Source organism: Ostrinia furnacalis, unplaced genomic scaffold (genome assembly GCF_004193835.3).
Source record: "Ostrinia furnacalis isolate ACB-3 unplaced genomic scaffold, ASM419383v2 OfSCF4105, whole genome shotgun sequence".
In the NCBI taxonomy this organism is placed as follows: Eukaryota; Metazoa; Arthropoda; class Insecta; order Lepidoptera; family Crambidae; genus Ostrinia; species Ostrinia furnacalis.
The window spans coordinates 644,873-671,365 of NW_021134344.1; the positions used below are offsets into that span (position 1 = coordinate 644,873).

The window sequence follows — 26,493 nt, forward strand, 5'->3', positions numbered from 1 at the left end:
GCGCGCCCGCACACACTGACAAAATTTAGCGGGGAGCACAAAAGATCCCAATGGGTCGACGTGCAATGCGCCCATGCGCGGCCCTAAAATAAGATAGCGGGGAGCCAGTCGTGGTTGCGCGAGTGGGGAAGATGACCTACTCATTTGTATTTACTCTGATACAGTCGCACGCCATATGATGTGCCGCCATGTCCGTGAAAATTACAATTTTATTTATCGTAGAGTAGTGTAGGGCGTGGCTTCACCTTTTCCTCTCAATTTAGAAATAAATACAAACTTCAAATCTTTCCCATGCCAAAGGGTCACCCTATCGCAATTTTATATAATTTTGTTCTAAAAATTCATGGTTAAGCTAAGAAAATATACCGGGTATACTAGACACAATATTCATATAAAATAACTGTTCGTTCGAAATGTTTATTGGGAAAATAATTATTTATAAATAATTAAATAACTTCTATTTTATGACTAATACAGAGATGGTAAAAAATTAAAGACGAGCTTATGAATAACACGATTGTTACAGTTTACAGAACATAACCACAAATAATATAAATACATAACTTACCTTACCTTATGTTAGATTTTAATAAGTTACGAACATGTTACATACGAAGCTCTCAGTCGCTGTATAGATGGTAATTGGAATTGTAACTTCCCAATAATCATCTTTTAGAAATTTAATTAAAGTTGGAGTTGGAAGGTAATAAAATTTTTGTTTCAGTTATTTTTTTCTTAAATTCATATTCCAATAATGATTAGGATATAAGCTAATATACCCACCGAAAATTTCAAAAAGTTGCATTGCAAAAAAAAAATTGACGTTTGCAGCACACCGTGAAACGAAACGTAAAAGCTAACTGTCAAAAGTCCTCCCGTCAAAACAAAGCTTCTCGAGTTCGCTTTCGTCGTCTGGCATTATTTCGCTGTGGTGGCTTGTTGGGTGCTCAATGCTCATTCGCGTCGGCCTACGGACTGTTTTCACACAATAAACTCTATTCGACCGTTGGAACTATTTACGGAACTTTTTATCAATGAAATTGAGTTCGACCAGTGGTGTCGGTTAATATATTGTTAAGATTATTAAATACAACGTCGAGCGTCGTTATTTTTGTGCATCGATTCATAACGTACGGACATATCGAGTGCTATATTTGAATTTGTAAGAGTTAGTGGTGGACCGATGAACGTTGGCCGCGGCTCGCGCGTGTCGGCGGAGCGGGGCTGCTAGGGCGAGGGCGCCATGTCGGGGGCCGCGACGCCGACGGCGCCGGAGCCGCCGGCGCTGGACGAGCGCGACGTGGAGCCGCGCACGCCGATGAAGCGCCTCGGCTCCACGAGGAAGCTGGCCGCCTTCAGCAGTAAGTCACTCACGTCACTAAGAACTTAGCGTAAACTGCGATTAAGGAATTTAAAATGCCAAAGAATAATATAACATTAAGCCACTGCACTCACGGAAACTGAAAAGCGTACTCATAATGACTTTTAAGGAGGTACTGTGTTGATAGATTACGAAGCAATAGCCAGCTAACTATAAGTTGGTCTTTTAATGATAAAGTTACTCTAGCATATTCTGGGATAATTTTAATTAAAGGTTACTCTTCTATCACAATCCTTTAAAGTAGTTTAAAGTTAAAGTTAGTGTCACTGAAGGTCTCACTATCACCGGGTATCAAACTTTTCAGTATAAATCCCATCCCATAAAAAAGCTATTATTCTTTTATTATTATTCTTGCTTTTAAACTGTGATCAGCCTTATTATTATATTTTATAAAAAGTACTAAAGAAAACTTTTTAGAATCATTAATAATTAATATTAATTAAATAAATGAAGCCAAACCAGGAACCAGTAGCAATGTTTAAAATGCCCTCTACATTAAAATAGTGAACTTACTTATTTTTTTTATAATTTCAATTTAGAGTAATTTGAACAAAATTTCCATTAATTTCATGAACATGTTATCAATTTGTTGTAAAATATTTTATTCTATTCAGTTTTAAGGTTTGGGCTAGATAACTAACTAGTTTTAATAATGTGCAGTTCTTGTTCTACTCTACTTTGTGAAATTTTACATTAATGCTTATTATCTTTGCCACATGAAGCAATAAACATGAATGATGAGAAAAGTTTGCCTAATTACCTAAGTAATTAAGCAATGATATCATAAAACTGTTGTGTAACTTGCACTTGGTGTTGTAAGTTTGGTTTGTTTAAAATTGTTGGAAATATGAAAGTGTGATGAAAAATATGGTTCTGTACAAATATTATTCAATGAATCAAACATGTATTTATATTGAGTATAACATTTTGATATTATGTTTTATGTTTCTTTGCTCCTCAGGCAGGAACAAGTTTTGACCAATGTAATATGTTGTTGTACCAAAACAACACAAATAGTCCATCCAGATGTATAATTTAAAATATTAAGAATTTTGCATTGAATCATAATGTATTTCAAACTAAGAAAACACACTCAAACACTGCAAGCAAAACATAACAATCCAACAACATAGAGCTGGTATCTAGACCCTCACACAATCTTAATCAATAATCATTAGCTCCATCCTCTAATAGGTACCCACCTCCCACTATACCCTGAATTTATATTGGTTTTAGTTAATTCACTGACATTAGTAAAGTTCGCAAATGGTTATTATTTTTGTTTTTATTATTAGTGTGCCAAAGTATAAAAACAACTGTGCATAATGTGTCACAAAGAAATGTTTACAAAATTAATTTAACCCTGAGGATTTTTAGTCTCAAAGCAAGTCTAGAATGTATCATGTAGTCTTCATGTTAGGTATGTAGTTACTATATCACTAAAGAAACATAAATGTCAGGATAGACACTTCTGGCAAGTTGTGGGTTTATAAATTGTTATAAGTAGAGCACTTCCCCCAAGGTTTGGTCTGCATGATGTAAACGATGCCCTCACGCGAGCGGCCATTGGCGACTTCCCTGCGGCGCCCACGCCAGCCGCCGGGCATACCTTTGCTGCTATAAACCACTTCTATAGAATCTACTAATATTATTAAGGGCTAAATGTTCTTCCTTGAACTAGTGTTTGGACCAGGTACCTAATCGTAGGCCTTGTGAATTTGGTTATGATGCAATATTTTATGGCTTTATGATATTTTATGAAGGGGTAACGGCGGACCTGCGCGTGGCGTGGTGTTTCCACCGCGTTACTTTTCGCTTAGGGCATTTTACCTTGCATGTGGTATCTTCAGCTTAGTCAGTTCAGTTTAGTTGGGTGTAATCTAGGCGTTTTGAGGCCGAGCATCCTCTAATCATTACCTGGTACTCTGGTCCTTATGGAAATTATACTTTATCCCATAGGTGTTTTCGGGCATTATTTAATTTAATCACTGTAATTATGTTTGCTTTTCTTGTATTTATCTCTAGTTTATATTTGAATGAATCTGATCGCGACTTTCTTCGATAAAATAATCTGGAGAATGTGCTATTCCGAATATTTTTGCGTTAGGGAGTTAATAAACATACATTTATCCATCCATCGCGTCGTTTCCATACAATATCATCCATGTTATCCGTCCTGGAACAATAGTAGGAAAATTGTGTGACTACGCCGACGATCATTTGTGCGCAGTATGAGTGGTATGATCAGCCAGTGACGCATGTGAGTAGTCGGTTCGATTTCCAATTCTCTTAGATTTCTGCCGCGAGGGTAATGATAAATGACTAAAATGACACAACCATGACTCATTCACGGTGGAATGTTTTATTCTGCTTGCAATCTAATTCACCTCAAGCCGTTGTTACATAATACATAAATTACTAAGTACCTACGACCGCAAAATGCCTGCCTTCTCGAAATCTCGAATGCTAATATAGCAGCTCTAAATTTGAATTTAGCGTAATAAATTGTAGGTCTTTGTTCATATTATATACCTACCTACGATAGATAAGTAGATATTTACATTGTTATCAACAAATTCTTTCGTCGCACCCGCGGCATACCGCTCTTTCTACCTATCATGGTTACTTACAAAGTCGCGGAAGGTGCAACACGAAAACTGGAGTATGAAACGGTTTACCAACAGTCCAATAAATAATAACTTACGTTCACCATAATGAGGATCATTTCGATTTTTAGCTGTGAATGCAGATTTATAGGGCTACAGTCCAAAAATTTTTGTTCTACGACAAAAATTGACGAAGTTATGGCCAAATTACTAAAAAAGTTCACTGACCGCCCGGCGCGGGACCGTTGACGTCATTGTATCCGATCCGAACGCTGCCGGCGTACTGCGTGGATAGAAAATATTTTTTTCTAGCCAAACTATCAGTTTGAGAGAAAAACTTGTAATGACATATATTCATCAGAATAAAGTAAGCTATCGATAGGTAATTTAAAAAATAGAAATTGTGAAAAATAACGCAAAAAATCCATACGCTCATACGATTCAATGGAACGCAGAGACGCGATTGGGGTCTCCGCGGTGGTATATTTGGCGATTTATTCAAATAAAGTGTTCATAAGTGTTGTTAGAGTCATATCTTCTTCCAAGTAAAATATAAAAATGTATAAGTATTAATTTATTTACTTCTAACAATAAGGTATAGCTGAGGCAGATACACTCTGCCTAGGCTACAAGACATTTCTATGCAGATCATTTCGATGTACACGCAATACCTACCTGTTATTTAGTTTTTCTGAGTTAAACCTACGTACCTACCTATCTATTCGCCGTTCCCATGGGCGAACCAGCTGCTGCAGGAAAGGACAGCTGCTCCCTCCTGGAAATCTATTTAATCTTAGCCTAGAAGCTGGGTATGACTCCCCTGCCCCCCTCCTCTCCCTAGTTCATAAGCTGGGCATGACTTCCCCCTCGGCCAGAAGTTGGGTATGATTTACCCCCCCCCCCCCCCCCCCAGGCCAGAAACTGGGTATTAGCATCATATTATGTATTATTATGTTCAATACAAACAATCATTAAGTTACACTCACCCCAACCGCGTCTCCGCATTGCATCGAATCCTATGAAAATGTGGTTTTTGGACATAGCGATACTTAATTTTCACAATTTTTATTTTTTTAAATTACTGGTCGATAGGTTACTTTATTTTGATGAATAAATGTTATTAAAAGTTTTTTTCTAAAACTGATGGTTTAGCTGGAAAAAAATATTTTCCATCCCAATAGTACGCCGGCTGCGCTCGATTCGGATATAATGACGTCACGCGGCCCTGCGTACGTTGACTTTTAGCGGCAAAAACGGCCTATGTTTATTACTTAATATCTTCGTAAGTAATGGTCCGATTTGGATAATTCAAAAAGATATATCTTTCTTATGTCTTAAAGATTAACGTAGATACTAGTTTTATTGAATTTTCTACAACAGTACTGATCCTCATTCCTACAATTAGTAAAGGTTTGCACAAGGTTCTCTTGAGCGCCGCACGCGCCCTTAGCCAGACTTATCTTAATTTAAAAATGCTGTTACTGACATTGGAAATGAAGAAGGAAGACAGTAGGAATTGATTGTTCATTCACGGATGAGTAGTAGCGTTTATCCTACTAGGCTAGTACATCACTAACCAATCCACATTGAACTAATCAAATAGCGGAAGGTCGATCACAGACGATGTACAGTTTAGCTTGGTAACAGATATTGGTATGATATAAAACTGGTCCTACATATACCGTTGATTATTGTTCCAACAAGCCGGGTGCGATTATTCTATCAACACAAACAATGAGAAACAGAAATGAGTATTGTGAACGCGTAATATCGGAGTAAGTCGGCCGCAGCTCCGCGTGGTCGCAGGCAACACATGGGGCGCAAATGTTCGTTAATCGGCCACCGATACCACTTCCGGCCACGGTGTTCGTTAACTTAAACACTCGATGTAGGTACCCTACGCACTACCAACATTCATTTTAAATGTTACCAAAATAAACAAATTGTCAATTTCTTGCCCCTGTTCTATTGAAAACTAACTACTAGGATATGCTCTGAAATAAGATTAATCTAAACATTCTGCTCACGTATTCGGTACATCAAAACCGAATAATGCCTTACCACTCCAACTATGGGCGACACACGAAAATTAATTGATAAGTGAGTCACCCTCCGAACAGAAAGGCAACAAAAAAGGTAACCTTAGTGAATGTATTCATGACATGACCATTGAAGTTGCAAATAACCTAATTTCCATAGCAATTTATTATTTTGTTGTCTGCGTACAGTTGAAAATCGCTTTCAGCCGTTTAAATAATTAGTTACTTGCGTTGAAGACAAGAGATTAGTGCTTTAAATTATCCTACAAGTTATTAAGTCGTATGACAGGCGTTTCTTGGTCTTTCAAGATGCGGTTCGCGGGCAACAAGTCAACTGGTAAGTGGCCTCGATTTTAGTCTTTTATTTCAACAAATAGGTTGCTGTTACCAGCTATAATTACTGCATGCTTCTCTGTTTAATTATGTTCCCAAAGTGTTACTCAAGCCGTCACGGAACGTTAAACAATTGGAGCATTTGAGTACTCAGATCAAAGTGTCTGTTTGGTAGACTGTTGATATGGTTCACGCTCGCCTGAGAAGCGGCGGTGATAGTGATAACAGCTCGGGAAAGGAAAGTGTTGGACGTTGGTGGTGTCGCGGAGTGAATCAGAGGCGGTTGCGCGGGGCGGCGCCGGCGCTATATTTAGCCGCCGACTTGGCGGAGCCGGCTCTACTGCCCCTTGTATAGAGGATTTTCATGGATTGACTTTTATTCGGCGATTCTCCCACTTTTAATATCCTTTGAGTATAGCCCAGCGATGCAAACTCTGATTGCTTTGGTACCCGCTCAATCTTTCTTCTTGCTTGCTTCGCATCCAAAAAGATCAAAGTAAACCAGTGATATTCAAAAGTTATTTTGGCAAACTGAACTGTATCATCATCATCATCATCATCTCAGCCATAGGACGTCCACTGCTGAACATAGGCCTCCCCCAATGCATGCCCCGCAACATGCAACTGAACTGTATGCCCTGTAATAATATCATTATTTTTAACGAAGATGTTAAGTCTTGCCTGCTATGTATCCCAAGAAAGTTTATTAGAGACTTTTTCACTATCATCAAGTTCCCAATTGTGATACATAATATTGGAATTTCTTTATTGTTGCTTCTTTCTTTTGTCTACATATAACATCAAACATCCTTTGTTTACCAACACGGGTTGTCGCTTGACTTGGTGGCGGGCGAACATCGACCCTTGTATAATCCATTTAGCGCCGCTACCTTTGCTAGCCTTTAGTCCAGCATCGATGCTGCCGTCAATATTGTTTTAGGTTAACATAAACAAACCGTGGTTATTTGGAAAACGCCGCGCCGACTGCCGTGTTTCGTATCACACCTCAACAAGAAATAGATTCATGATAAAAATACCTAGCACTCGAGTTATTTTCGCAATTTGATAATAGCAAAACGTGGAGTTTCTTTTATTTTTACCTAATTATTGGAACTCCAATTGTTGTGAAACGCAACAATGACGACCGCAAACATAGGTCTGTACAGGAAATATTACTTCAAAACGATTGGGTTTTGAATAGTCTAGATATTAGGAATCACAAATTGCGGTGATGCAATCTCGGACTGGAGTACTAACTAGTAATATCTAGTTTTGCTTTTGCAATAATACAGTCCAGTTGAGAGCGCGAATGTTTAACAACAAAGTTGGCGAGGGCTACATAGTCCAACTGGCACGAGTATGTAGATGATGTTCTATGGAGAGTACCTACTCACATACCATTCTAAACAACAAATAACTTTTTCTTTTAACTTTGGTCGCGATAGTTTTGTTCGGTGAAAGTGTACACAGTGTTTGTACCAAACGCACAACGTAATGGTGTTTTAAGTGATTTGTATCTTTTGTTATTATCAGCTATTCGTATTACTATAACTTGGTTACCATAACATCTGAAAGTTGTCATTTCGGAGTTTATTCAGATAAAAATAAGGCATCGTATTATTCATGCAAGTACACGCCGAAAACAGATGTAGAGTCGGTTGTTTTAAAAAGTCCTTGTAAGCTCGTTAAATGAATACATGATTTTTGCACTTACTGTTTGGCCACTGGGACTGGGATGGTTAATCCGATTACTGGCAATAAGCTTGGTTAGTCATCTGTTCCCCTTTGTGGCAAGTTTGTTTTGTCGAGTGGTCTCAACGGGTGCTCTCGCTCATAATATGATTGACGTACCTACTGGCTGGGGCTGGGGCTCCAATTTATAGATTTATTGACTTATTCTCAACCAGTCAATCAATTCCCAACGATGCTATATTTACGATTGTTTAGTGGTTTGTAGATTTATCCAGATCATTTTTGATATTTGAATAGAAGAAAAGAAAATATTTTGAAAAAAGAAAATTATAGAGGTTTCAGATTACTTGACATCGTTCTTAAAATTAGGTAAAAGTAACGGAGAGACTGTCCCCTAATATCACCAGTGATGGGTTGATTGAGTGTAATATGAGACCAGGGCTATTACTGATAACGAGCTGGTTGCTGCCCGAGGTGCTTGTCCTGCGAGCGGAGCCGCGCCGCGTGATTGGCGTGTCATCGGGCAGGGAGCGCCTCCCCACGGGTAATTAACTAACGGCCAGCCGCCCCTAATAACATTACACGCAACTAAATTAAAATTGATCGCCAAATACAAAGGAACTCTATAAAACACCTATAAAAATCTCCAATAGAAGCATCTCTACCAAAACAAATATTAGACCGCTTACCGCGTACCGCCACTCTTACTATAAATAATTGTGAAATGATTTGTTACAGTGTTTTATGGTGGAATAATAAATTGTATCTCTTGTTGGATCTAGCGGCTTTACGTTCAAAACTAATTATGGAGTCGGCAGGCAAAAAACCAATATGGTTTCTGTTTCTATTTCAAGCGATGAAAACCACAACGACGCGTGTAATTCAAACGCATTACTTTATAAGTATTTCAAAGTATTCATTGGACAATGTAGAGTCGTCGCTAACGAATAAGCGTGGAATACCTCTTTGTGTTGTAACTAATTGTTCCCATTGTATTCGTCGAAGAATTCACCTTTCGGGACAAATATGGTGTGTTACCATTACCGCTGAGTCTGTGGCTCGGCGGCGCGACTGTGTCTCGGCGGCGCGACTGTGTCTGCCAAGCAAGGCACTTATAAATAGCGAAGTTCGATGCAAGGGTATGGTTACAGCTCAGACACAGACATGCCTCTCCCCCTTTCTGTCTGTCTGGAGCACTGAGTAAAGTTTCATTTAAACTGTCCAAGTCTCTGAAGCCTCTACATTTAATTACATTATTATTTGGTTCTGGAAAGTCCCACTGATTAAACTTCACCATATCTTTGTGGTCGGTATGCGGTGCTTATTTCCCGTATTTTGTAATGTATAATTAACTCTTTAATATTATTCAATTATGTACATTGAAGGTATTATTACAATTTGATAATTATTGACGTTTGTTTTGCAAAACACGCTAATTCTCAGTAACAAAATTAGTATCGGATCTTGTAAAATATTGTGTGTTAAGTACTATTGGGACATACAATTCAGTGTAAAATTATAAATGTAGTGTAACTTACATATTTTAAGTAAGCCTTTAAACCTGCTCTGCCTGCTACAGCCCTGACTTGTTGTGTTTCCGGCTCTTAAGGCTGCCTGCGCACTGTGCTGATATTATCGATGCTATACGAGAATATATAAAACTAGCTGACCCGGCGAACTTTGTTCCGCCTTAAATAAGCAGACTTTTTTTAAAATTTCGAACGGGATAAAAAGTATCCTATGTCCCTCTCCTGGCTCTTAACTACCTCCCTGACAATTTTCAGCTAAATCGGTTCAGCCGTTCTTGAGTTATAAGTGGTGTAACTCAATTTTGATCTAGTGATGCAGTTACGAGTAATACTTTTACTCGAGTACTTAGAGAATACGATGGAATATGTAATAATGTCGTCACTTCTCTTCTAGCCATCTCTACATTTTCAACCGACTTCAAAAAAGGAGGAGGTTCTCAATTCGACCCGTATGTTTTTTTTTTTTTTTTTTTTTTTTTTTTTAAAACCGACTCCAAAAAACCTACACTAAAACGTCGAAAAATAATTACTAATTACCTACTTATTTATTAGGACGAATTATTAATATTTATGTAGGTATACCATGATTGATACTTTTGGAGTCGGTGCAGGCAAACTTTACATGTTTCATAATCTTGGCACCGACTCCAGAAGTATCAATCATGGTATACCTACATAAATATTAATAATTCGTCCTAATAAATAAGTAGGTAATTAGTAATTATTTTTCGACGTTTTAGTGTAGGTTTTTTGGAGTCGGTTTTATTTTTTTTTATAAAATTTTATGATTAGGTATCTCGTTACAATGATAAGTATGCAAAGAGGTGTTACTAGATACAAAAGAAAATACTCAAGCTTTTCCATTCAATCAAAACAGAATTTGGGCATTATAGATTAATTTCACTAATGACTAATGTAATTAATCCCCAATTATTATAAATTGAGATGAAGCTCGGATCTTGAATGATATACTGGGATCATAACTGTATTACGCTGCTTAACGTAAACATTGTGCGCATTCTGACACGTGTTTTCACCTGAGTTTTATCTTTTTCAATCAAGGCGCAAATAACATCACTAGACTGCCGCATCTGAATCACAACACAGCCGCCGCTTGTCCGCAGACACCCGCTAAATTAAAGTCTGTCACTTGGCGGCCAGTTAATCAATGTCGTCGTGTCTGTCAATCGCAACTGGATAATAACACAGAACAATCCGAAGCTCTCCGCGCTGATACGACGCGTCACCAGAACTAATAGCCTGTTGATATCGCTCTTATCAGCAGCTTTCATTATTGACGTCATTAAATGTCTACATTGATTCAGTATTAACTATAATTTATGGAAAGCTTGTTTGTGATTCCAGTACGGAACTGATCCGGGACCTGACCGCACTTCAGACCGGTTGCAGTGTCCAGCGACTGGTTCCAGATCACGTTCGCGATTGCATTATCTGTCACATTTGTTTACAGCTTCTCGCCGAGCCATGGACATAATAATTTGGTGCCGAGCAAGCTCAATCACACGTTACATATGAGTGAGTAGAGGAAACTGTGTATTAATTTCCTGTTACAAATTAATGTAAACCGTCTTAATTGAAAAATTAACAAATTCTTAATAATACCGAGACCCTTCCTGACACTTAATTTAAAAGATTGAGATAAATTAACAGTTTCTTAATTGACATGTCCTACCCCAATTCGGTCTTAACCAAGAAAGGTTCTTCTTATGAATTCAATGTCAACTGTCGAGTGAGGGACCGTTAAGACCTTTCTTCTAGGCAAAGTTTTTTTTTACGGCAACTCTACTAACGTAATTGCCATTTAGTTGAATTTGATAGCAATATAAAAAATAATTATGAGTTCAGTGACCTGTCTTTCCTTAAGTTAATCAAGTCTCGTCACTTCGTCAGTACATCTAAAGGGTAAAAGGTTCGCAATGTAATTGTTTATTGTGACTATAGAGCGACCCACCTAAACTCTTTTGCTCGTCCAGTGTATCAGAGCATACTCATCATCAATCATCATCAACAGCCCTTTACAGTCCACTGCTGGACTATGAGCCTCCTCCACTATAGTGGAGGGTTTTGCCATAATCTCCACGCTTGGCAGGCGGGTTGGAGATCGCAGTTTAAAAGATTGATGTTTTTCAGAGAGCGCTGCTGCCCATTCTCTGTTTGATGTGTAGTCCCTAAGTCGCCTCTTACGACACCCGCGGGAAGAGTAGGGGTTGGTGTGGTGTAAGCCGTGTGGTGACGGCAGAGTAGAATACAGAGCATACTATAATTAACTAATTAATTAAAACGGTTGTTAAGCGCTCAGGAGATTTTCGATTTGCCTTTCTCTTATTATTGGTGGTCGAGATAAAATAATTTTATATAATGTTCATTCATTCATTATTACTTAGGTAGAGTTCATACACATTATTTCTTCGATAGGCGTTTTAGTTAACTTACCTTTAGTCTTAGAATAATAAATCCTAGATGGATACTGGATAGTCTTCATACAAGCGTTTTATGTGAGGCAGAAATCTTATAGTCATTATTGTCAAAACGTTGTTAAAAATTTACATTTTACATGGAGATAAAATAGGCGATATTTTCGAAAGTGGGCGAGTTTTGTCATTATAAAATTGTATTATTTGATAAAAATTAATTATTTAATAAGACATTTTCTTAAAACAATAATTTTTGTCTGATTTTTTACTTGATGTGACGTTTCAAATGGACCACTATGGTCCACCTACGTACCAAGTTGCCTACTTTTCTTTATTAATCTACTAGCTGACTTTGTTCCGCCTTAATGGCAATAAATAAGCAGACTTTTTTTTATTTCGAACGGGATAAAAAGTATCTGGGGGCACGACAGTGCCCCCACCAAGTCGAGCAAAAAAGCGGCACGGCCGTACCATCCTTTTCTCGAAGCAATTCAGGCCATTTTCGACCGCCTGTAACTTCGTTGTGGATAAAACTAGAAGGCTGAATTTTCATTAGCTATGCAGGCATTGTAAAGACACGGTATATTTAAAATTTCATTCAATTTTAACTAGTAGTTTAAGAATTATAACGGGTCAAAGTTGCTTAATTTTGTCACTCACTGACTGACTCACTGACTCACCGATCATCAAAACTCTAAGGCACTTCTAGCAGACCTAGAAGCTTCAAATTTGGAATATAAGTAGTGTTTGGTGTATGAATCAAGGAAAAACTAAAATATTTGGGGGCACGGTAGTGCAACCGCCAAGTCGAGTAAAATTTTTCAATTTCGGTCCAGTTTTCTAGATACATAACTGCTGTCTACAAAATACAAAAAGAAATGAGATTTGGGGGCACGGTAGTGCAACCGCCAAGTCGAGTAAAATTTTTCAATTTCGGTCCAGTTTTCTAGATACATAACTGCTGTCTACAAAATACAAAAAGAAATGAGATCCCATCAAAAACAATACTTGTCAAAAAAACCAAGTCTCGCAACTCAGTTGTTCTACGGTAAAAAGTTGTGAGATCCATGTAATACCAAGTCCAGGCCAGGAAATCTTTAACGTTTTACATAAATATATTGACTTGGTCATCGCATGAAAACACGTGTAAATAAAATTATTTAGTGCGATGGCCAAGTCAATAATTTATGTAAAACGTTAAAGATTTCCTGGCCTGGACTTGGTATTACATGGATCTCACAACTTTTTACCGTAGAACAACTGAGTTGCGAGACTTGGTTTTTTTGACAAGTATTGTTTTTGATGGGGTCCTATGTTCTTCTCCTGGCTCTAAACTACCTCCCTGACAATTTTCAGCTAAATCGGTTCAGCCGTTCTTGAGTTATAAGTGGAGTAACTAACACGACTTTCTTTTATATATATAGATTCCATAGTATACTTGTTTGTCTAATGCATTTATTTGCGGAATCAATTTATCATTATGTGTGGTGGGATTTGTAGAGGGTAATAAAATAGCATGTCGTCTACGTACACGTTTGGAGCGCGAATGCCGAGTCCTTTGTCCGCGAGCGGCGCCCGCCGAGCGTGGGAGTGCCCTGCGCCTGCGCCTGCGGGCTGCATTTATTCCCACTGACCGCGCACATCCTTTATTGCAATACTCTCGAATATGCCCTCGTTCAGTCTCTTTGCCAGTAGCTACCTATTTAATGACCAGACCTATCCCAAACAGCCAAATTCGAACATTGGGTTATTTGGGTTATTGAACGCTTGCAAAATATACTCTAAAGTTATTGGATTTATAAGGTAGTAGAAACAAATTAAGGACTAACAATTTTCAGCCTACGTTGAATCGTATTTTTGTCTATACATTATGGTGTGCGGTCCAGTTAGTTTCATTCTGACATACTTGCCAGAATGAAACTCGCTAGAGGTGGAACTCGAAATACTTTTCGTGCTTATACCACTGCAGTGCTGTTTTCAAAATTACTTAAAAATGTATTAGGTACATTCTTTATCGCTCTAATGAATAAATGAACAATGGCAGCACTTAGTTATGTAAATAACTAAACATTGTTTAAAGATCCAAGTTTGGCAAATAATAAGGAAAATCTCTAAGTTTAAATTATCTGTTCCTAGTACTTATTCATTATGACAATATTATTAAAGTTTAGCAATTGGTACGACATAATTGGCACTGCCTAATGATTTTATTTGCAACATCTAGTATGTTTCGTGTCGTGTTCCTCACGCCAAGTGTCGTGACTCTACCGCGGCGCTCGCGGTGGAATTAATAATGAAGTAATTGCAATAAGCAGCCTGTCAGATATCGTGTATCGTAATCGCATCCGTCGCATCAATCTCCTCTATTATTCAGTGGTATGATTCAACTAGAAAATAGTGATAATATAGTATGTGATTTACTGCCAATATGGCCCACTATCGTTGTCTTTGTTTTATTTTGATTGAGTTAATGTGACAAAATTGATATTATGAATTCAAAATATTACAGTAAAACTTATCCTTCATATCTACGTGTGTGTCTAATCTTAAAAGTGGTAGATCATCTATATCCGAGAAGGAAGTAATCTACTGATGCACATTGCACATACATATTTTCTGATCATTAACGTAATGCATCATCTAATAATAGTCGAATAAATCCCAACGTCAATGATTAGACGAGTACAATTGCAAAGTTCTGAGAAGTATGGAAATAGTAGTGGATGGTAGAACGGGCGCGGGCGCGGGCGCGTAAACAGTGGGCGCGATTAGCAGGCGCGCGGCGCGTGTCTTCCTTGCGCGCGCCCGCGCCGCAAGCTAATGAGCCCGTGGCGGTGCTGGACGTACCCGGCCTGGGACTTTATTCTCAATACTATTGTCATTTTATCGATTCATCGGAAATCTGCTATTGTCGCGTTATTTAAGGATCACTTGGCACCACACAGGTAGACTGAATTATTTTTAAAGGTAAATGTTCTTGTCTAAGGTTACAATTTGCATTAATTAGTTAAGTTATCTTTGAGAACATCAGCAACAAAATAATCCGGTCGTCTATTAAGTCTATGGAATATAAAAAAAAATCAAGTGTCTTCTTTGTATGAAATATCGTGGATTCAAACAAATAAGGAGCCCAAAAGATAAGGAGACGACATGTAAAGTGCCACATGTGGGTTACCCTTATACATATGTACCTACTATTTTTGACGTTCATATTGCCAAAATACTGGTCAAAATTAAATAAACATTTTTGATTTGATTTTTATTTATTTATTTATTTATTTAAATTATTAAATTAAAAATATGTTCCTAAAGCCTATATTGCTTTTGTTGATCCTGCATGGACAATACATGCAATAGCTCTACCACCGATAGAATTATTATGAGAATCGACATTAAACTTCTGGATGTCAGTTTATTTTGTCGGATGATGGCGAAGTTTTCGAGCACATCGCTCAACGAATTTTAAGCAGGCGCCTTGAACGGCGCCATGCAGGTTTGGTTTTTGCACCTTGCCTCGCTTTGGGCTGAGTAGTAAGATAATGCCCATGATCTTTTAACAAAGATGCAATCGTTTTGTGTGTTTCATTGTGCAGTATCAACCAACTGCAGCTTTTAACCAATGACTCTGTTACGAGCACAAATGCAGCAACGCATTACAGCTATAGTAGTATGATGTCTGTCACAATAGTTCAATTGAAACCTAAATAAAGAAGCTGCATTGTCGAGAGTTGGGCTGCATTTTAATTCCTGGCGGTAGTCACGATACTCACGATTCTTCTTTTAACAGCTAAATAAAATTCGCTACAGACTCGACGATTTGCCAGCAGTCTGTTATTTTTGTGTCATCTCTATAAAATACCTATTTCAAAAGTTTTATAAAATATGTGTATTCATTCGAGACACCACAATTCGGGTTTAAATGAAGTTGATGTCTCGTTTGGTGCCACAAATAGATTGTATCCTCTAATAAAAATAACAAAAATGTAGAGTAAGGAAATAAGGGCTTACTTTTGATACAAAGAAACCGGTTCAGTACCATTACCATCGCTAGCTTCATGTGTTCCATAAATATCAAGTGTAGGTAACTATTCATTATACCTACTTTTGTAGGGTATAATACTCGATGTGTTGTTAATATGTTATAAAATAACTGTTTTGATTATTCTAGATTATTCGGCTAACCAAGTTTGGGTGCGCCTGCCACACAATAGGTCGGCATGCAGTTCAGGTTAGCCGTCGGTCCGTTGTCAGTATTGTTGGCGTCGCTGCGCCGAAGGTTGCCATGTGCAGACTGCACCGGGAGCCGGTGGTAATGGGCGAAATATGGCAAGATGGTTGCAAAACTCTGCATATGAATCAGCAACCTGTTTGTGTCGAAAGGTGTTACTCTCAGCAATATGTCGATCAGCGATACCGCGTTTGCGGTGTAGTATTGTGCAAGCTTAGATTAATAAAACCTAGATGGATAGTCTTCATACAAACGCTTCGTCAAGAGTGAGGCAAAAATCTTATGTCATTAGTGTCAATTTTGTTGGGGAGTGTAGACAGTGAAGGCGATTTTCCCGAAAGTAGGGAAATTTTTAATACGTTTTTTATTATTTTATAACTAACAAAAACAAAACGCATCATGTACTTACTTATTTATTGAATTCAAAGTACCTACCTAATTANTTTGTAGGCTTAGATTAATAAAACCTAGATGGATAGTCTTCATACAAACGCTTCGTCAAGAGTGAGGCAAAAATCTTATGTCATTAGTGTCAATTTTGTTGGGGAGTGTAGACAGTGAAGGCGATTTTCCCGAAAGTAGGGAAATTTTTAATACGTTTTTAATTATTTATAACTAACAAAAACAAAACGCATCATGTACTTACTTATTTATTGAATTCAAAGTACCTACCTAATTACAATAAGATAAATCGACTTAAAAGTCTCGATTTCATAAAAAAGGAAGTGTATTTGTACGGCGAACAATTGGGAAATAAATTTTCTTGTTACTGGTATCATTCCCGTATTTAATTTTTGAAAGCCAAATTCAAGCAAAATACGCGTTGAATCGTAGTACTTACTTATGAAATGTAACACTGGTCACTTTCTTTAGTTTTTCTGATGTATTTAGACACCCATTCACAGCACAAACCGTCTTAATTAATTAAAAGTCGTCGGACGTGTTTACCAATTTTTCACTTTGACAGTTCATGTGACGTTTACGAGTAAGCCATTCTGGCTCACTAAAATCTGCCTCACCTTTCGTGCACTGACTATCTATCTAGGTTTTATTAATCTAAGTGTGCAAGGATGTCTAAGCAGCTGAACGTCCGATTTGCGAGACCTATAAAGAGAAAGTCTTCATTTTCATTACGTTCGTTAGGGTGCCTGGGATGAATTTATACAGTTAGAAAAATATTTACTATAGAAAGTTTCCTGGAGGATTCCTCGTGGAGCAAGTCGCGACCGGTGCGGTGGCTAGTTCTAGCGTTACACAGATTTTAGCAAATATTGGTCGCGCGACCGGTTCTCCCCGCCTGCGCGCGCGGTGTGTTGAACTGCACGCCGATGCACAGATCACTGTTTGCTCGTAAATATTGACCCATTTCTTTGCACCTTGAGTCGCTTCGAAACTCTCTCCTTTGTACGATGATCCCGTTGACATCTGGCCACACCGTGAAATGCTACTAATTCCTAGAAGCAATCAGCGTAACTGTTTAATTTATTGATGCCTCCACCTGAATTACAATAGTCAACAAAATTTTAAAGGCTAATAATGACATGGTGCGTCAGCCGTGTACTTACTTATTCACTGACTAATCTTAACTTTTAAATTTCAATGGGATTTTGGTACTACGAGTACCTACATATCATAGCCAAAGTAGTCACGGTTACATTAAAGTAATGATGGAAGCGCTAATTTATGTCATTGCTTCCGGAACGTACAAATACGAACGGAAATAGAGTAACGTTACGTGCATCGAATAAGTGATGAGATGCGGTGGCGGCTGGCGGCCGGCGGAGGATCGTGACGCGCGAGGGTGGCCGCCGGAGGGGTGGCGGGGTGCGTCGGAGGCTGCGCGCCGCGCGCCGCCAGTGCCCGCCGCCCGTCGCTGCCGCGAGCCCGCGCCGCGATGTTCCACTGCATCGTGCAGCCCCGGCACGACTGGGGACCGCCCGACCTCACCAATGCGCACCCCGGTAAACACTCCTCGTATCCCGCTCCTGCTCAGCTCCACACGCTGACCCGATCCGTTGCACGCCACCGAACGAGTGCCCGGATCCCGACGCCTCGGGAACTCCGCTCTCCCGTCACACCACTCGACGGGAACACCGTTATGATCTATTAATGGCACAAAAACGTTTCGAATGCCAATAACTAATTATAACTGCGTCTCCGTGGAGTGATAGACGTGACAGGCGTTTTTTGTGAAAGCTCCCGCGTACGGAATACCGTAAAACATGTGTTCATTGTTGTTATTGTGCATTGTGCGGCGTGTGATCGTTCGCGAGATGCGGCTCGACGGCCGGCATATGAAGCGAGCCGCGATGTGTGCATGCGGGCTCTGGGGCGCAGGTGTTCCCCGCAGGTAGCAGCCGGGCTGCAGCCGGCTGATTTTTTGCGCCAGGAAATCACTGTATTTGCATGCGTACGACGCGCTTCGCGGCCTATAATTGAACTCCTTTCTCGAACGTTAATTGGGCTCACAAGGTTTTCCATAATCACTGGTTCCTCGGCGACGCGGACAGATGACGGTCGCTGCGAAGTTCATAAATAATTATCGTGTTTTATGGCACTGGTAACACGTACGCAGTGTTTATACGGAGACTTTGATGGAGCGATATCAATGAGCCGGTCCCGGCTGCCCTCGCGGCGTCCCCTCCTGTCGCCGCTCCCCTCGCTTGGTCCCTTCCATTTTGATAACAACCACTCTTTATATCGCTCTTACTGTGTGGATGACCTTTTGTTTTTATTGCTAGTCCCGGAGCATAAAAAATATTTAATATACTTAAATTATAAGTATCAATATGGAATTGTAAGTAATACTTACGAATGTTGTTTTGCATATAATACAACAAGTAAGTACGAGAAACAGTAAAGAACAAATTGAATGATGCTTTCCCATTCAGATTGATTTAAAGCTTATGTTACTGAATGAAACAAAGCGCGCTAGCAATTGTAAGATGACATTTATTTGCTCAGCACAATCAAGGAATACACTAAGATTTACGGCTATGAGTGTGGGAATCAAGCTGCCGTTTACTCCAGACCATACCACAACGCATACACAACAGTATTAACATAGGTAAAAAATGGGAAACAAAAGTGTAACAAACAATAATACATAACGTACCTACTACCTATTAACATACATACAAAAGTAATACACAATCAACTGGAAATTCTACTTGCCAATTCAGAAACGTATGCTAGTAATATTTTTACAATGCGTGCCAAGTGCTGAGAAAAAAGCTTTAACTAAACTACCTACATAACAGTTGGAATGCGTTATTTGTTTCCGAAAGAAATAATTCTTACAAAATTCTAGCGCAGAATAGCTCTCGGCAGTCTCAGCTGGCTGATCGTCACACAGGAACCTGCGCTGTGCATTTGCGCTGTCATCAAGTTTATTTTTGCTGCCGAGATTTGGAATCGCGAGGTCTAATGGTCAAGGCGCTGACGTCGTGACTTGCGATGACGTTGTGACGCGCCCCCGTTTTACAAACATCTCATTTAATCACAATCTTATGACGTCCAATTTTATATTCTCGAAGCGTCCCGTCTATGTTATGTAAAGAAGATTATTATGCAAAGATAAAAAAAAAACTAATTTAAAATTGAGCGAAATATTTGCAGAACTGGCTCCCGGATCGTTTTCCTCGTTTAATTTGCGGCCATCGAACTGCTTATCGTTTCTACCAGAAATGTAGTACAATATAAAATTAGGATTAGTCTAAGTATAAGCAGCTCAGAATGTACAATATACCCACACTTAGTTAAAATGAAAAAAGTCCTTGTAGGTAAAAATGGTTTGCCATATATTAGGTACTATTAATAGCACTATCACTATCGTAATCCTTGTAAATGGTTTGCCATAATTGCTATCACTATCCACTTGCACTGGAATTTTCTCGATCATTAGTCATCATGCATTCGCATGGCCATCCAACCCGACTTCCCGAGCGTTGCGCAAATTGCTAAACAATCCCGGTTTCTGGTCCTGACCTGGCGCTGGGAGCGGAAGGCGTAGTCGGCTGCAGTGATCGACGGCTTCCTCCCGATAATGCGGCGTAATTCGTGCCTCTTAAGTTTTAAGCAGCGGCTGGAATATGACCAGCCAACGGCCGCTGCGACACACGGGGCTCGGGGCCGGCCTAATGAGTCGCGAGAGCAATGCTCGCTTGCCTCACTTGCTGCGGTGACACTGACCGTGAATAAAAAGGACCAATATTTTCCAAAGGACGCACTTCTATAATTATTAGCACTCAACTTGTTGACACCAGAATATAGCAAGTTTTGTAATCGTTCAGCTCTCATGTTGCCTCGAGAATTCGAGATGAATATTAAAAAATCTTCAAACATTTTAGTATAAGGCTTCCTTCCTCATTAGCGGAATGATGGGTCTTTATTCCTTCACCGAATATAAATAAACAAAACATGACACGTTCCATTTACCCAGGACTATTTTGGTCGATTTCTTTCCATAAAACACTTGGTGAGTCACAGCTGTGCTACATAAACTGCTGTGATATTAGGCAAAAGTGATGGACGTAAACAATGTTTGACGCATCAATCAACGTCACTTCTCTGCCGAAAACTCGTGCACGTGGATTTGAATTTGTCAGTAAAAATAGTTGGCTTATGATAATACGAGATCAATCAGTTTGGGCTTTCTCTGCATCTAGCTAATATTTCCTGTTAATCTCTCAAGATTTTTTTAAATCCACTTTGTGTGTGATGAAACTGCCTTTTTAGTACGAGAGCCCACGACCAAAATTTTTGTCTCATAGCAATACGGCCAAAACCGCATCAAATCGATAGATACGATTATCCTGAACTCGAAAAAAACAATATCAGACATTTTCCGCGTAGCGTTTGATCTGACCGAATTGTCAAAGAATTTTACCGAACTGCATCATAGCAATATGTCTGATTTGCAGACTGTAGTTGAATGATAGTTCTGAGATACCGGAAACATATTTTTCAGACGTTAGTGGTGTAGCGCAAACCCGTAAAGGTATACAGGTCGGCTAAATTTGTTGACATTTTCAAAAATTCGCTCAGGCTATATGCTACGCGCAAAATGTCTGAAAACAAACTTTTTCGTAATACAATTATAAAATCTATGTACATTTTCACTATCAGACGTATTGCTATAATACCGACTGTCTTTTTTTTTTTGAAACAGCAGAAACGCAGTTGCTACACTTTCGACCGTTACTACACACCTAGTCGGGTTCAGAATCATACAATCTAACGATTTTATAGGGTTTTTGCCGTATTGCTATGAGACATGGTTTTGGTCGTGGGCTCTCGTACTATTTGGTACGTGCTATCGTTTCTTTTGTTTTGTTAATATAAACACGTAGTTAGCAGGTTTACTAATAAATAATGTAGACTTCTTACATAACGACCCTGACAGATGTGTCCAATATGTGTTCTAATTATTAATTTTCCTTTGCCCGTTTTCACCAACAATCCTTAATTTTTAAGTGACCTCTATGGGAACACAACAGGAATTTTGTTTTAAATGGGGTCACTTAAAAATTAGGGATTGATGGTGAAAACGGGCATTAAACTCTTATAATCTTTTTTTCAACGGTTTCCATCAACACATCGTGTTCCTATTTTTGGACCGACTGTATACGGTGTGCCGTTGTAAGTTGTAACAAGATGATATAAGAATCGGCGCGGTGGGTTGCAGACATCCGCATCCAGCTGACGGAGCAGACGCGCGTGCTGGAGCAGCGCGCCGAGGCGGCGGCCGGCGTGGCGGGCGAGCTGTCCGACTACTGCCGCCGGCGCGCCGACCTTGAGCACGAGTACGCGCGAGCGCTGGACAAGCTCGCGCGCGCCGCGCACCAGCGCCACAAGGAGCAGAAGCACAAGTGAGTGCCTCCACCCGTAGCGGAGCTGCACCTTGAGCGGGTTCATTGCTCAACCACCCATATATTCTTCTTCGTCTTCGCTGCACTCTTGACAGGGAGGTTGTGGTTGTCACACCTGGTATGACGCTTCATAATACGTTGCCATTTCTCCATTCGTACAGTGGACCATTGAGTGCGGCTTTAACTTGACCGAGACAACGAATGGGCGACCTTCCGCATTCGCACGGTCTTGAATTTTTAAAGTTCCCCTGGACGACAATTCATTCCACAGATGTGTGATATGGCCTAATAAAGTTAGCAAGCCACGATAGCCGAGCGGTGAAGGGGTCGGTCTGGCCGACTCGTGATCCGGGGAACGCGGGTTCGGTCCCCGCCGCCGCTCGACTATTGTGGTGAGCTCACTCGTGACACAAGCATATTTAGCTTAGTACGAGGGGCTAACGGGAGTATTAGTAATTTGTGTAATAACAAATTACTAATAATCTTCGGTGTAAGAAAGCTGATGCCAAACTCTTGGAGGATTGAGACATTGGATGGAACTGTCCAGGTTATTCCATATGTCTCATGAGCGCTCATCAGGTGTAAGGAATTTTAAAGATCATTGTTTGGTACTCCCCTATCCGCAGACGCGAGCAATGGGCGCTGACGGGCGCGTTCGCGTGCTGGCAGGCGGCGCTGGACAACACGCGCGCGCTGTCGCGCGACCACGCCGCGCTGGCCGAGCTGTACGCCGGGCCGCTGGCCGCCCGCCTGCAGCGCGCCGCCGACGACGCGCTGCGCCTGCACCGCAAGTGCCGCGACATAGGTAACCGCTCGCCAGTGGCGGCGTAGCATAGGTTGGCACCCGGGGCGGCATAATATAATAAATAGCCTCAGACATCCCAGAATGGCACCCCCCTGTCATGAAATCACGACCGTCCTTGCCATGCAGATGCGTCAGTGAGTACTTATTGCGCGACTTTTGTCACCCCCTGATGCTTGGCACCCGGGGCAGACCGCTCCCACCGCCCCCCCCTTACGCCGCTACTGCCGCTCGCTGTCATAATACGAGTATTATACCCTCAGTCCTTAGAATCATCATCGTCATTTCAGCCACAGGACGTCCACTGCTGAACATAGGCCTCTTCCAATGACTTCCACATCGCACGGTTGGTAGCGGTCTGCATACAGCGCCTTCCTGCTACTATGAGGTTGAGATAGTANTTTTCTTTCTTTCCGCCCGCGACTTCACCCGCGTGGAATTTTTCGGTTTTTTATATAACCTATGACACTCAGCAATTTTGTGGCTTTCTATTGGTGAAATAACTTTTAAAATCGGTTCAGTAGATCCCGTGATTGCCCCTTGCAAATTATAAATATACAAACACACAAACTTTACCTCTTTATAATATTAGTATAGATTATTTAATTACTTATATCTATTTACTTATATGTCTATTTAATTCTACTTCTCACATATAACACTAGATAAGATAAGATAAGATAATCATTTACTTCATCACTAACTCAAGTAACATTATTTAAGTAACATTTAACGTCATTTCAACGAGTCTGTTTTCATTATTGTATTTAGACAGAGCGGTCTGATCCTAACACAAGTTGATAAAACTTAAAAGGATTAGATCCAAAACTTTGTTATGTGACTTGTTTGTATGAATAAAATATTTTGTATTTTGTATTGTAATATGTGTTCTATGTCCATGTTTTATACTTAATTTATAAGTGTACGCACGCGACATGCGAAAATGCACTGCCTGAAAGAATCACACAACCTATTCCGATTACTATGGAAACCGCTGGGAAGGGGTATATTTGTTCAACAATTACGTCGAAACTAATAGACGTAGACTAATAAATTTACATTGGTTTTGTAGAATAGCTCAATACGTCATGGTATTATTAGAATATAGAAAAATTATAGGTGATAGAGCTTATTTTAAGAAATCTATCTGACCTAAGCAGAGATTCTACTTCGGCGTAGAAAAAGAGAAAAATAATAATTTCTTAAATTTAAAAAATAATCATACTGTTATGAGGTTGAGATAGTAACAAGACGATTGATGGATAAATACAGGTTTATTTAACATGATGCAACAGTTTATATACGTGCAAAGTAATAGTAAGTATAGTATAATATGTCTTATGAATACACATACAACACGTCCACAAGGCATTGAAAAAAAAATTAACATTACAGGTTAATTTTTTATTTTAAAAGGATATAAGATTAACATAGCATTATAGGAACTTTGATAGGGTTACACAATTACACAGTTCCTGTTTATAAAAGGAGTAAATATAGTCTTACAAAATACAATACACAATTTCGGAATACGAAATATTGAAAATATTTCAATTTATTCATAATAAGGCTTAGTTCTGTTTTTATGAACAATTTCATGTTTTCCATTAATAAGAATTTCAACATTTGGTGAAATATCTTTTATGACCTTATAAGGTCCTAAATATAAAGTTGTAAGTTTATTACCTGTCTCACTCTTAACTAACAATTGATCATTTGGCTTATATTTTATTGGATTTATATAAGCATCATACCTTTGTTTTGTTACTAATTTACTAGATAATAAATTCTTGCGTGCTTGTGTTTGCGAAACTTGTATTAGAAAATCAGTAAATGTATGATTAATTCACATGAATTTATTTCAATTATTACTATTTCTTAATATTTTTTCTAATTTGTTTTTAAATTATAAGTAATTATACTGACTAACGCACGTGCTTCCGACTATGCGATTGGTGGGGAACACCCACTCCACTCGCCCCACTCTAACGGACATGATAAAAGGCCAGGGTAGCACGAGCGTTCGTCAGTGTGCGACGAGAAGTCAAAGTGTAAAGAACTTTGTAAAAGTGTAATAAAGTGTGTGAAACTACAAGGAGTCTCATTCCAGCAAGATCCCTTTCACTTGTAATCTATATTTTAGTTCAAGAGGGTAGCTGTCATGGTTATAAAGAGGTTCTATACAATTAGTCAGGTTGCTAGGTAAAGTACATTTTTTACCATATACTAACTCAAAGGGAGTGAATTTGGTGGATGAATTTACTGAAGTGTTGTAAGCGAAACACCAAAAGGGGAGCCAAGAACTCCACAATTCAGGATTCTGTTCAGTCTGAATACGTAAATATGCTGCTAAACTCTTATGAGAATTTTCTAAAGCACCCAAACTTTGGTGATGGTAAGCGGTTGAATTAAGTTTTTTAATTTTTAACAAAATTGCACTGAAAATTTCGGGAATCAAGGAAGTNTCTTTTATTGATGCCCACAGAGTAGATAGAAGTTACAAGCTTTCGAAAAAGGCGCGAATTTTACCATAGAGTACAAACATACACAGAATAAAACTAATATTTTAACAACTTCAATTTTTGCCGGATCAGGTAGAACACCTTCGCTAGAAACTACATGGCCTAAATACAGTATTTCTTTTCTTAAAAAATTACATTTGAATGGATTCAATTTAAGGTTTACTTTTCGTAGCCGTTCGAAAACGTCAATTAGGTTTTTATTATGGTCAAAAAGTGATCGTCCCAAAACNCCCTTAAATGCATAGTGTTGCCAAATGTCTACGAAGTACTTTTTTAATTATAAAAAGTAACACATTTTATAAGCGTTTCTGAACGTACGCTAATATCATAAAAAACATCATAATAAAAATAAAAAAACCGCAAATGAAGGTAGATTTGAAAAAAAATTAACCGATATTTGACGTAGCGATCGCGAAGGAGAAAAAATTGGTAGTGTTAAAATTTGTGGTATTTGAATTTCGGATTCAGTGAGAATTAATTGCTAAAACGATTGGAAAAAAATACATACGTGTTAGAAATAATGAAAGAATTCATTATTATAACTTATATTTTTGGTAATCTATCCCGAATGTGCCTTCGACTTGGTTTTTGTGTATGTAGCCAAATGTCTACACCATGCGTTTATGCCATAAAATTGTTCGATAGGAATTGTTCTATGGTTTGCTTATTTGGCTTTTCTTTTCAGCATGTTTGGCTCGCTATCTGAAAAGGAAATTGAGGCAGCTCTTGCTGCTTTAAATGATGGTGCAGTCTCAGAATATGATGAAAATTTAGATGATGATAACATCGATTATTACCCAACGTGACCTGCAATTCCTGGAATACCTGAACTTGATTGCGCAGATGAAGTACCCACCACAGGTTCCGCCAAGGAAACACCATCTAATATGTGCTCCTCTTCATAGACTCTGGGAGGGTCTTCATTATGTTCCAAGGGTAGATTATGATCTATGGACTCCTCATCCAGATCATGCAATAAATCCCGTACGTTTGGGTAATAATCGATGTTATCATCATCAAAATTTTCATCATCTTCTGAGACTGCACCATCATTTA

At 39.1% G+C, this 26,493-nt stretch overlaps 1 protein-coding gene across 1 annotated transcript in view; it reads left to right on the forward strand.

Annotated features, from left to right (window-relative positions):
• The first annotated feature begins 829 nt into the window (after window positions 1–829).
• Window positions 830–26,493, forward strand: part of LOC114358717 (SLIT-ROBO Rho GTPase-activating protein 3) — a 56,777-nt gene continuing 31,113 nt past the window's right edge. The window contains exons 1-3 of the mRNA XM_028312754.1: window positions 830–1,361; window positions 21,930–22,113; window positions 22,740–22,918. Coding sequence (XP_028168555.1) covers window positions 1,244–1,361; window positions 21,930–22,113; window positions 22,740–22,918 — 481 coding nt within the window. The 5' untranslated portion in view covers window positions 830–1,243. The remainder of the gene's footprint in view (window positions 1,362–21,929; window positions 22,114–22,739; window positions 22,919–26,493) is intronic.